This window comes from Staurois parvus, unplaced genomic scaffold (genome assembly GCF_062004578.1).
Source record: "Staurois parvus isolate SC_StPar_1 unplaced genomic scaffold, SC_StPar_1.0 ptg000048l, whole genome shotgun sequence".
Taxonomy (NCBI): Eukaryota; Metazoa; Chordata; class Amphibia; order Anura; family Ranidae; genus Staurois; species Staurois parvus.
The window spans coordinates 10615525-10627960 of NW_028317844.1; the positions used below are offsets into that span (position 1 = coordinate 10615525).

The 12436-nt window shown below is 37.7% G+C and overlaps 1 protein-coding gene across 2 annotated transcripts in view; it reads right to left on the reverse strand.

Annotated features, from left to right (window-relative positions):
• The window catches only part of GRIK2 (glutamate ionotropic receptor kainate type subunit 2), an 855383-nt gene that overhangs the window by 234172 nt on the left and 608775 nt on the right, over positions 1–12436 (reverse strand). For both annotated transcript variants that reach the window (XM_089665163.1, XM_089665154.1), the window contains one exon: positions 2202–2425. In XM_089665163.1, coding sequence (XP_089521289.1) covers positions 2202–2425 — 224 coding nt within the window. The remainder of the gene's footprint in view (positions 1–2201; positions 2426–12436) is intronic.

Genomic DNA, 12436 nt, shown 5'->3' on the forward strand with positions numbered 1-12436 from the left:
TAAGCGGTTTTCTAAAGTAAGTAAAATGTGCCTCAGTGGTGCTATGCAAAAACAATATTCATATATTGATAAGCAACATTATGGAGGAAGACTTTTGATTTTTACAGCACAGATTCTTAGCAGATTTTTTAAATAACTGCTTTGTAGTGTCAGCCTCAAATCCAGCATAGCTAGACATATCAGAATTCCTGTATCGCCAATTTAAACCCTTTCCATTTTATATAATTTTAAAAGAAGTTAGAAAATTCTGATTGTTATATTTCCCTATAGCTAGAATTGTACCTAGACTTTACTATAGTGCAATTGCATTCAAACATTTTTTCACTTTTAAATAGAAAGCAGCAAGGTTAAGGCAACTATATGTAGCTTGAATGTTAGCCAATTTCTGCTGAAATTCAAACCGTGGGTGGCTCAGTTGGCACCACTGGCTCAACAAAAATGTTGAGTGGAAAACTGACTCCTATCAGATGCAGCTGCAGTTTGGGTATCAAAACAGTTGCAGGATACAATAGCCTGCATAGCTGGTATTCAAACAGCTACTGATAACATAGCTGATGGTGCAGAAAGTCCATTAACACTCTTTAGCAGAATGAAGGAGAGAAATCTAAAGTGTGTGGCTAGCTTTAGGCCCATGCCACACCAGTAATTCTACTGCTGGCATCACCTTGCCAAAGACAGACTCACTAAGGTGCAGCGGTTGCTTTACCTGATGGAAGCTCCTCCCTGCAGAATCTCAGTTTCTTGAGAAGGAATAGTGGTAGAGTGACATCATGCTTGTTTGGCCAGTGAGGGAGTGACACATTGAAAAAAAACTGTGTGGATTCCTATAAATTCTGTTGCTAATAAGTTGTTTCTAGTGTTATATAAGTCCTACAACTAAAAGAAAGTGTAAGGGCAATATATCCAACTTGAGCCTTATACCATAATAGTATTTTTTTTAATGCTGTTTGTTTGACTGGGACAGAAAGGGAGAGTATATACTCCCAAATGGTAACACAGACAGCAATATAACCCTGAAAAAAGTCTATAACCTTTTCCTACTCTATCCGAAATAAAAAAAAGTGGCACTTGGCATAGCTTTCTCAACCTCAGTTCATACTGGTTCAGTTTAGTAATAAACTTTCTAATAATGATGTGACACATTTTTATCTTCATTTACTGTATGTGAAGTTTGATACACTGTTAATTTGTTCATTGAATGTACAGATACAAGGAAAATTGGTTGTAATGTAAAGTCAATGTCTGTCAACTTCATATGTATTTACAAAAATAAAAGGTGTATGCCATAGTGCTGTTTGATAATTACATTTAGACACAGTAGAATTCAGAAAATGTTATGCTCATACTGAACATTCACTCGGCTAAAAAAATGTACACATGTCAACCACATTGGGTTTTGTAGGTGAAAGAAGACTGTGTTGGGTTGCTAACTTAGGTTTGATTGCTAATATACTGAAATTATACAGATTATATGGTTTATTGGATTAATTTCATGATAGCTTTCCTGGGTAATTTCAGCCACAGAACTTGTCTAAGGTCTCATACACGTGTATTATTTAATATTAGATTATGAAAGCTAGTATGAAGTGCATCAGATTCAATGAATTTGAACATTTTTGTTTTTTGCATGAGTAAGTATGAGTTTGAACCTCTTAAATCCTACAGTTTGGTGGAATTTAAATAGATCTTAATTTGAACATCTTCTCTATGTTTAACAAGCTTGAACAAATTACTGCATGCTTCACCTTTGCTCAAAGCTCACCTCCACAAATTAAAGTATATTTTGGTCTTTAGCCCTAATTATTTTAATCAAATATTACACAAAGATTATTAAGGTGTTTTTTTGGGTTTAGATTTTTTTTTTGTTCATGTAAAATAGAGAGATTTATCCATGCAGAATAGGATTCTTTGGGATTAAGACTCTGAACCGAGTTTGATATAATATTTTTCACATTAAGCACTAAAAATGCAATTATTTGGTAATATATGTTTACTTGCAGTAAATCCAGTTGTGCAAATGTTTAGTATTAAGCACTATAAGTATCATAGACAAACAATTTTTGGTGAGAGCCTTAAACGACTTGTATTTTAACACATCAGAATATTGAAACAAAATGCAGAGAACATGTGACTTTTGACAGTTACATATTTAGATATAAAAGTCAATAACTGTCAAACAATCACAGTGGTAGATATGTTACCTGGCTATGACAAAGAGCACACAACTGACACCCAAGTAAGCCAGCAGAATATACATCCATATATCAGGGGAAAGAGGATTCAGGAAGGAGAAGACGCCTGGGTTTGTACCATTAGGCTTTCGGTACAAAATACTTATTCCAAGAGTCATAAACGGTTTGGTGAAGTCGATAACCTGTTCTCGCACATAGGTAATAGCCAGTGGGGCAACTGCAAGGTCAGCTTTCTGTTAATAGAAACAAAAACAAAAAAAGGTAGAGAATTACTAAAAGTAAACAGAAAAATAAGCTACATTCAACTCAGAAATGTATAAAAACAGTGTACACTTCAGTAGAAACAACGTAAAAGTAATACAACCCATAATTGAAGCAATAACTATTTATCTGTGAGCTTATATATCTGATCCTACTTAAACAATGTCCAAAGTAAACATAAACACAGTAGTTAGTTTTTTTTTGTTTTTTTTTTAATGCAAGCCTTTTTTTCTGCTGCAATTCACCAGTACTACATAGTTGATAAAGTGAAAGTATCCCTCTCCTCTATCAATAAAATAATATAATGAGTTCAATATATGTACTACTTATATGTTATACACCATGAAAGATGTGCTAAAAGGGAGTATCTGATAGCAATGTAACTGTGTTCCCACAACCAATGTGCATCTGTGAAAAGAGAAGAAAATAAATTGCTGCACCTACCACTCAAATATATCAATCCAATATATGAATCTATAAGGATAATTAACCATGAAAAATAATTGTTTTGAAATTAATCCACAAAAGGATAATAACTAATACTAACAGTGAATGAATAATATCAATAACAATAGTGGGGGAGATTTACTAAAACTGGTGCACAAAAATATGGTGCAGCTGTGCATAGTAACCAATCAGCCTCTATTTTCAGCTTGCTCGGTTAAGCTTCAACAATAAAACCTAGAAGCTGATTGGTTATTAGGCACAGCTGCACCAAATTCTGTGTGTGCCAGTATTAGTATATCTCTCCCAGTGTGTCCCTTGTGCTGTTGTGTTGTTCTTTTAACTAGTGTGACAATACTGTTCCTGCTTATGGATACACTCTGGGAGGGTTGTCCTTCTGGGATTAAAAGTTGAAGAGTCACCAGGTAGAAGAATTGTATTCACTGACAATCATTAAAAGACTTTTAAGTACTGCCAATTTAAACAAGTGAAATCTGTCTAATATAAGCTTTAATCATACCAGGACTCATAATGCATACCAGGACTCAGATTGGGAAAAGCAGAAAAACATGCTGGGAAGCAATCAGGGTTTACTGCATAACACAACACTTTTAGTCTTATACTAGGAAATTGTCCACAAGAGAAAAGAGAAGAATCTGTTGTTTCTCTTGTTTAAGGTGATTCATATCCATATGTGCCCATATTAGTGCACTTGCAACACATTTCAGTACTGTCTGTGGAACCTTATATATTTGTACCAGCAATTAAACGTTTTTGGGGTATATTAGGTATTTTGGGGTTTTATTACCATTTTCACATTCCATTTCCATTTTTCTATTTTACATTTTTCTTTTTTTCAGAGGTTGTTGTTCTTAACATTTTGCTACTGCCTTCTGTAGGAATGAGCTGACTGTACACAAGTTCAATTCAACTTTCAATTTAATTCAAGGTTCAGTGAACACAACCAAAGTTCAGATCCTAAATTTGAACTCCAATAAAGTCAATGGGGGGCCTAATCTGAGACATTTTAATTGCTCAGTACTTACTTTTTTAACCTCCCTGGCGGTATGATTATTTCAGATTTTTGGTGCTGAAAGCGGTACCATTTTTTTACCTGGAAATATGTATTTTTTTAATTGTAGGCCTGTAATTTTTAGGAAAAACTCACTGAAATCTGTCCGAACAAGAGTCTAGTAAACATCCCGGGTATGATAAAATTTGAAACACAAAATCATAAATTATAATTTAATAAATAATCATAAAAATAATATAAAAATAATAAAAAATTTAATTCAATAATATAATCAAACCAAAAACACTGAAATTTGAAATATAGCGCCAAGTTCGCACATCGCTGAGCAAAGTCGCAGAATCGTTTTCAGTGTCTGATGACGAATTTCCCCACAAATCATTATCACTCAATTCTGCAAGTGGTTCTGATTTACTATCGCTGTTCTCTAGCCGGTCTAAAACTGCTTTTGACCTAAAGGGACACTTTTTGGATGCCATGGACATTTCTCAGTTTCCAGGCAGAAAGAACAGACAAAATGCAGGCAGGGCGCCGGACAAAGCACTAGGGACAAAATGTATGTGAAATTGGTTGAGACAGCAATGTTTTACTATGTAAAATGTAAAAAAAAAAAAAAGACATTTTTAAAATTTTTAAATTTCCCGCCGCCGGCGGCGCCCGTATGTCCCGACGTCACAGGGACAGGACACAGAAGCCGGATGCCGGATGCCGGCATCGGCCAGAGGAGATGGCCGGGGACGCTGCAGGGGACACATCGCGGGAGCGCAGGGTAAGGTAAGTGAAGCACAAATGCCGGAGCAGTGCCGCATGGTATTCCCGAGTGTAGCTCGGGGTTACTGCTCTTGGTACTGAAATGTTACCCCGAGCTACACTCGGGAATACCGCTAAGGAGGTTAAAATATACGTTTTTATTACATACATCAGCAAACCATACAAATCAGAGTCACCACAAGGAAAACGTACAGATAAAAGACATAAAAACCCAAACCCAAACCAAATACAGTAAGTATCCAAGGCGGTCATGAAGGAGAAAGGGTATCACATACATGGAAACTACTGCTATACATAACACAGGGAGTTGTAATAAATAATTGATTACTATAACATTGAAATATTCTCGAAGATGGTCTAACATCTGTCCTCCAGGATTTCCACAAGTAGGCATGGAAGCTACTGTTATACATAACACAAGGAGTTGTAATAAATCATTGATTACTATAACAGTGAAATATTCTCGAAGATGGTCTAATATCCTCCAGGATTTCCACAAGTAGGCATAGCTTCCAATAGAAAAAAAACAGGAACCAGAGATGCATATGCTGATAAGACTTATTTTATAAACTTGTATTTAAAAAATGAAAAAACAGAGGGGGCCCCCAACTCTATGAAAACCCCAATAGTTGGGAGAACAAAATACAAAAGAGAGGGGGTGAAGGGAGTGAAGAGGATGAGTTAGGTAAGGTGGAGTACACTGACTAAAATCAACAATAACACTGTTAAGCAACAGAGCTATCTAATAATGATATTCTATGAAGAAGGGCCCAAGGAGACCAGGGAATCCATGTAAATAGCATATTCTTGAAAGAATTGGAAGTTTTGCCAATAAAACCATGTTTTATGGAACTGCTGCTCTTTGCATTTCAGTGCTGCCATCAGTTCTATATTATCTGACTTGTTTGCCACTGCTATCCATTGACTAATCATTGGTTGGTCTGCACTCCTCATTTTTGTGGAATGCACACTTTAGCCTTCATCACACGTTATCTACACTAGGAGTCGATAATATGTGACAAACTGCTGGAGTGTCCAAGCAGTGAAGCTCAAATGGAGAAAGTAGAGCCAGAGACACATTCCACAATTGGATGGAGGTAAAGAAATTGCATTTTCTGGCTTGTCAGTAGTCCAGTGGAGGCAAGATCAAATCTTGAATTTCTGAGACAGTCTGCCAAGGACCCTCTTGTAGAAAATGTTTGATCCTAAACCAGTTAGATAAGAGAAAAAGCTTGAATTTCTGGTCCATCAGGACCGGAACAAATTCTCGGGTAGCAATTACTGGAGACATGAGTATGTGTGTGGGAGGAAGTCCCAGGACATCCCATCTTTGTCAGAGCCACCAAAGTGGTTGCTCTCAAAGGGTGCAATTTTTTTATGCAGTACAGGTGAGCTTTGCCATGGGAGGGTCTGCAATGGAAGGATGGATCCAATCCAATGTGCAAAACGTATGAAAAGCATCGTAATATTTGAAGGGGTAATTTGAAGTAATTTGCTTTCTTTTATGTTCCAAAAATAAGTTTAAAATGTTTGTGTCCCTATTAAATTATGTCAATATCCCAATTTACTTTGCACTCGCTGAGGACTCCATGCTGAATATGCCATTCCCGAAGAAGACAAGCGAAAAAGTAGTTAGGATGAGCATGGTGCTGGACCCCTGGATGGGTAAGTATCCTTTAATTAAAAGTCAGCAGCTGCAGTATTTGTAGCTGCTGACTTTTAATTTTTTATTTTTTAAAAAAGGCTGAAGAACTGCTTTAAATTGAATAATGGTTCAATAGTGTAATAATAGTTTATTTAACTTACTGTAAATAATTGGTATATATATAGCAGCAACCCAATATGGTTTATATCCAAAAGTAAAAGACTATATTACGTCATTTTTTCAAAGACAATGATTGTTTGGTATAGCAATATTAAACCATAATGGATCTTGGAAGTAGCAAGGACAAAAATAAAATAAACACTCAACACTCAATCAACTTTATACAAATTGCCAAACAGTGTAAAAGCAAATCGCATAGCTTGTGATCTTTTTTTATGTACCACAGTGTATTGTGTACAAAGTCCAACAAAATGGCAACCCAGAGTGCTTCAATACACCTCAAGTCCATAAACCCATACTCAAGTGAGAAATAATAGTGGAGGATATATTAGAGGCAGAAGCCATTAATATAGCATAGACTGCAAATCATGCAAACATTTGTACTTTGCTGCTATGTTAGAGGAAGAGATGAGGCATATGTTATTCTGAAAAAAAATGTAATTTTCTATACCACAGTCGAGAGCCAGAAATACTTCAGATATGCTGAAAACCATATACTGTAAGTGTTTTTACTAGGGCACAATGGAAGATGAAGAGACCTGGCAGGTGTTTTATGTAATTAAATTAAATTACAATTTTCCAGAGCTATGAGCAAAGGAAAAATAACTGATTTTGAGAAGTATGTACCTTTTTAGCTGAAATGCTATGTCAGAAGGAGTGATCACATATATTTCATTTTTTTCATAAAATATTTATTTTATTTTAATATAATTTTATACAAAAATCGAAGCGAAAATACATTTACGGTCATAGAACATACACCTCCATGTAACAGACCCTAAAGAAAGGGGCCATTTCAAATTATACTTTATACACCATTTCATTTGTAACTGCAACTGTGACATAGACATTATTGCTCTGTCATATTATAGCCTAATAGGGAGGTAGGAAAAGAAAGAAAAAATGGAAACCCATCAGGTGGTTACCACTACCTTTATATTATTTAATTAAATAAGAAAGGAGAAATATACTGTATACAACTATGGGCATCTCATGGAATTCAAGAATTCCATCAGTACTCTCTCTAACTAAAGGTGAAAGTGTCAACCAGAAAGGATGTTTGGTTTTTCTCACCACCTCAACAAAAATTTTGCAGCCTTAGAGAAGTTCGGGGTCTGTGTATTAGAATTTCCATCTACCATACAGTAACCTCTTAAATCTGGGGGTAGTAAAAAAGCCATATATCCCATATTTTATCAAAATCCACCTCACATTTGTTCTGCTATGCTCAAGGACCACAGAAGCTCTTCTAAAAGAAATCCAGTCCACCCTGTTGCTTCAATGTTGCTAATGCAGTGTAAGCATGTGTGTTCCTAATGACGAGTACAATGGGAGCAGAGCAAGGAAGAGGAGCACTAATCAACTTAACAGAAACAAGCTGGGCGCTGGCCACTGACAACCAGTCTGTATATAATAATAATAGAAACTCTGATGACAGTGCACACTCTACAGCAATAACACTGTTCAACAAATTTTTATTTTTTGCCAGTTTTGGAAACAAAAGGATCCATTTCTTAATGAATTTCACATTCTGAGTTCAAATATAACAATGAAATTTGTCAATTGGCTCTAGTTTTTCTGTAAACGGAAAGTTTTCTACTATAGGCGTAATGACTACATAATGCACAATAATTATATAGATAGATGTCTTTCCACAAATATAAAGCAAGTGATATTGACTACATAACAAAGCCTAAATGGCATAATATATTGCATAGGATTACCAAGAAAAATTATAGCCATAAGCTAAGTTGAATCATTTTAATACTTAGGATTCTCACTAGTTTTGTCTTCAGTTTGTGTCGGTTTTGCTTCTCTTGGCTTTTCTCTTGTATTCGAGGAAAGGGCTATCTCTTACAACTGCACGTGACTACACGCTTCAGGTTCTTCCTCACTTGACTCAACCACAAAGGATTCTGGTGCTTTAGGAATTGGTAGCCCCTCTCCATGAGGAACTGGACGTATTGCCGATGGAATATTTGGATAGTGCACAGATAACTTTTTCTTCTTATTTAGCCCTTTTACAATTGGAGGCACCATACAAAAGTAACAATTACTAACATGATCTGTTGGCTCTCTCCAAATCATTGGCACAGCGAAAGGCATAGATGCCTTTTTTCCATTCAACCATTGCTCCAGTGCCGTCCCACAAGAATTGCAGCATATATGTGGTGCCCAGCTCTTGTCCTGGTCTCCTATCTTGCAGCCAAAATACAAGTTGTAGGCTTTCTTAATCATTCCTGTTATCCTCCTTTTTTGTGAGATAAAAGTTATTTCACCGCAGATATAGCAGAAATTATCTGCTTTATTCACACAAGTTCGAGGCATTACTGAGTAGCCTATATAAGCATAAAACGAAATGTAAAGACGCTGTCGAACTACAATCAGCTACAGATACTGCAGCTTTTATGCAGTGAAGTGATGCAATTAAAGGCTAATATTGCATCATCTCAGTATACATGCAATTTTCTATTGGTCACCAGTATCAATTGCGCAATATGCAGCTGAAGTTGCATCATAATTTTGAATGGCTTACGTCATTAGATGGGTGAATATATCATGGAAACTAGAGCCAATCAACATTTTTTAGGGTCATTTTCGTTTTCAGCACCCCAAAATTATGTAAGATTAGCTAATTTTATGCCCAAAACTTTTTACCTGTTGAACAGTGTAACCTGTACTGGTGATGTCACCTCCTGCCTATACCAACATGTTTTGATTGGATACTACAAATATTTCTTAAGGAAGGCTGGTCAGGACACACTGCTCTCTTTATATGCTATCCTCTCCACTCCATCCACTAAAAAAACCCTTTATTTCCCAATGACTGCAGCAGGCACACAAATCATCTAAGAAAGCCCCAAATAATAATGTGTTACTAAATGAGCCAGTTCAGAAAAAAACCTAGAAAAGAAATCTACCGTGCATGTGTTAGGTGCATATACTGTTGCCAGTGTACACAATTGGCCCACCATTACCCCCTTTATAAATAAATATCTCCCTTCTGCATCAGCCCTCTTTTCTCTGAGCAGGAAGGGGCAAGATTTATGGATCACAACTATAACACCTTTTGCCTTATTGTCCGGTGTGAGGCTATGAAACCACTGGGAAAAAACATCAGTTGGTAATTTTGGTAGGGCTGTGGAAGTAAAATGCATTTCCTGTAACATTAGCACCTGTGGCAAGAAGCGATGTAACTCCTCCCACAATTTGTTTAGTTTCACCTATTCTATGATATTCTATGATATAATCTTTAAACAAGTCATAAAGCTTTCAAATCAAGTGATACCACAGGGGCGTACTGTGTAAATATTACTCCCATCAAATCTCAATCAAAAGTGACTAATATCCACCCTGATTAGCTAATGTAATAGTCGTTTTAAAAAAAGAAATAAGTAGAAAAAAAGCATAGTTACTCTGTCTTTATATGCTATTAAATTTAAAGGAAACCCCCATTTATTCATCACTCCAGCTTGCAGTAGGTTTTCCAGTAAGAGGCTCAGACTTTTGCACATCTGTAATATGCACCTCAATAAATCTGGAAAGAACATCAATTAGATGTCATTTACATCTAAATATATCTCATTATTCCCATAATAGCCTTTGTAGCGTATGTATGCAGTCGACATATAACATCCAAAGGTTTGTTTGGATCCTAGGATGGAGGTCCAAAGGACCTACTGTATGTCCTCAGTCCTCTTCATTAAATTCACATGCTGCATCACCTAATATGTGCTTAAAGATTCCTTGTGTCATAGTAGGAATGTCTGAAGAAGTGATAGTTTCTGGAAGGCCTTGAATTCTTATATTTTGACATCTACTGTCATGTTCATAATCATCTAATTGGAGAATAAGACCATTAATCAAGGTATCTTGAGTTGCCACTTTCACTTGTAATTGCTCTGTGATTGTGTTAGCTCTTCATGGCTTGTCTCCATTTCCTCTACCCTGAACCCCCACTGTGTTATATCTTCCTTAAGGGCTTTATGTATTTTTTATTTATCATTTAAACATATTCTCCACAGATGAGATAAGCTGAATAATGTTTGTATTAGTGGTTAAGGCCTTAATATGCTCTTTAATGTCTCAATTTTGTAAAGTTGTTCTAAATTGCGCTCTGTACATTCCCCAAGTGCCCACTGTAGGATCTAGTACAGAGACAGCTGTAGGGGGAGAGGAAGAGACAGAGATCTGTATATCACATACCTGTGGATCTCAGCATGCATCAGGATCTGAAGCCTCTCCTCCACTTGATTTCAGTTTAAGCTGCTGCTGCAGTCTCCTTAGCTGTAGAGCAAGCTGTATGAGTTTGTTCCCAAGCAGGAATATATGCTGTGAGGGCTCAAACTCCAGCTCCTGCTCCAGTTGATGGTGCTGCAGGTCCCTATGTTGTGAGAGACTATGGTACTGTATACTATCTGCTGTATGCTGGCTGTGTGTCAAATGAATCAGATACTGAGTAGCTGGTGAATAACTGGTGTGTCAGTGGACCATCTGACTGATTAACAGTGTCACTTAACAGCCTAGGCAATATCTCTGATCTTTCTAATGTGCTGTATGATAAATACTGTAAGCTATATGCCGGCTATGCCTTAGATTCTAAATACACTGTTCAAAAAAATTAAAGGAACACTTTGAAAACATCAGATCTCAATGGGGAAAAATATTATTCTGGATATCTATACTGATATGGACTGGGTAATGTGAACAAAAGGATGCCCCATTGGTTGATGGAAATGAAAATTATCAACCTACAAAGGACTGAATTCAAAGACACCCGAAAATCAAAGTGAAAAAAAGATTCAGCAGGCTAGTCCATTTTGCTGAAATTTCATTGCAGCAGCTCAGAATGGTACACATGGCCTTCATGTGCTTGTATCCATGCCTGACAATGTCGGGGCATGCTCCTAATGAGACAACGGATGGTGTCCTGGGGCATTTCCTCCCATATCTGGACCAGGGCATCACTGAGCTCCTGGACAGCCTGAGGTGCAACCTGGTGGCGTCGGATGCACCGAAACATGATATTCAAGAGGTGTTCTATTGGATTTAGGTCAGACGAGTGTGGGGACCATTCAATGGTATCAATTCCTTCATCCTCCAGGAACTGCCTGCATACTCTTGCCACATGAGGATGAGCATTGTCGTCCACCAGGAGGAACCTATGACCCACTGCACTAGCATAGGGTCTGACAATGGGTCCAAGGATTTCATCCCGATACCTAATGGCAGTCAGGGTGCCATTGTCTAGCCTGTAGAGGCCTGTGTGTCCCTCCATGGATATGCTTCCCCAGATCATCGCTGACCCACCATCAAAACGGTCATGCTGAACAATGTTACAGGCAACATAACATTCTCCATGGCTTCTCCAGACCCTTTCACATCTGTCACATGTGCTCAGGGTGAACCTGCTCTCATCTGTGAAAAGCACAGGGTGCCAGTGGTGGACCTGAAAATTCTAGTGTTCAATGGCAAATGCCAATCGAGCTTTATGGTGCTTGGCAGTGAGCACAGGGCCCACTAAAGGACGGCGGCCCTCAGGTCACCCTCATGAAGTCTGATTCTGATTGTTTGGTTAGAGACATTCACACCAGAGGCCTTCTGGAGGTCATTTTGTAGGCTTCAGGCAGTGCTCATCCTGTTCCTCCCTGCATAAAGATACCGCTCCTGCTAATGGGTTAAGGACCTTCTATGGCCCTGTGCAGCTCTCCTAGAGTAACTGCCTGTCTCCTGGAATCTTCTCCATGCTCTTGAGACTGTGCTGTGAGACACAGCAAACCTTCTGGCAATGACACCTGTGCCATCCTGGAGGACTTGGACTGCCTATGCAACCTCTAGGGTCCAGGTATTGCCTCATGCTACCAGTAGTGACACTGACCCTAGCCAAATGCAAAACTAGTGAAAAACAGTCAG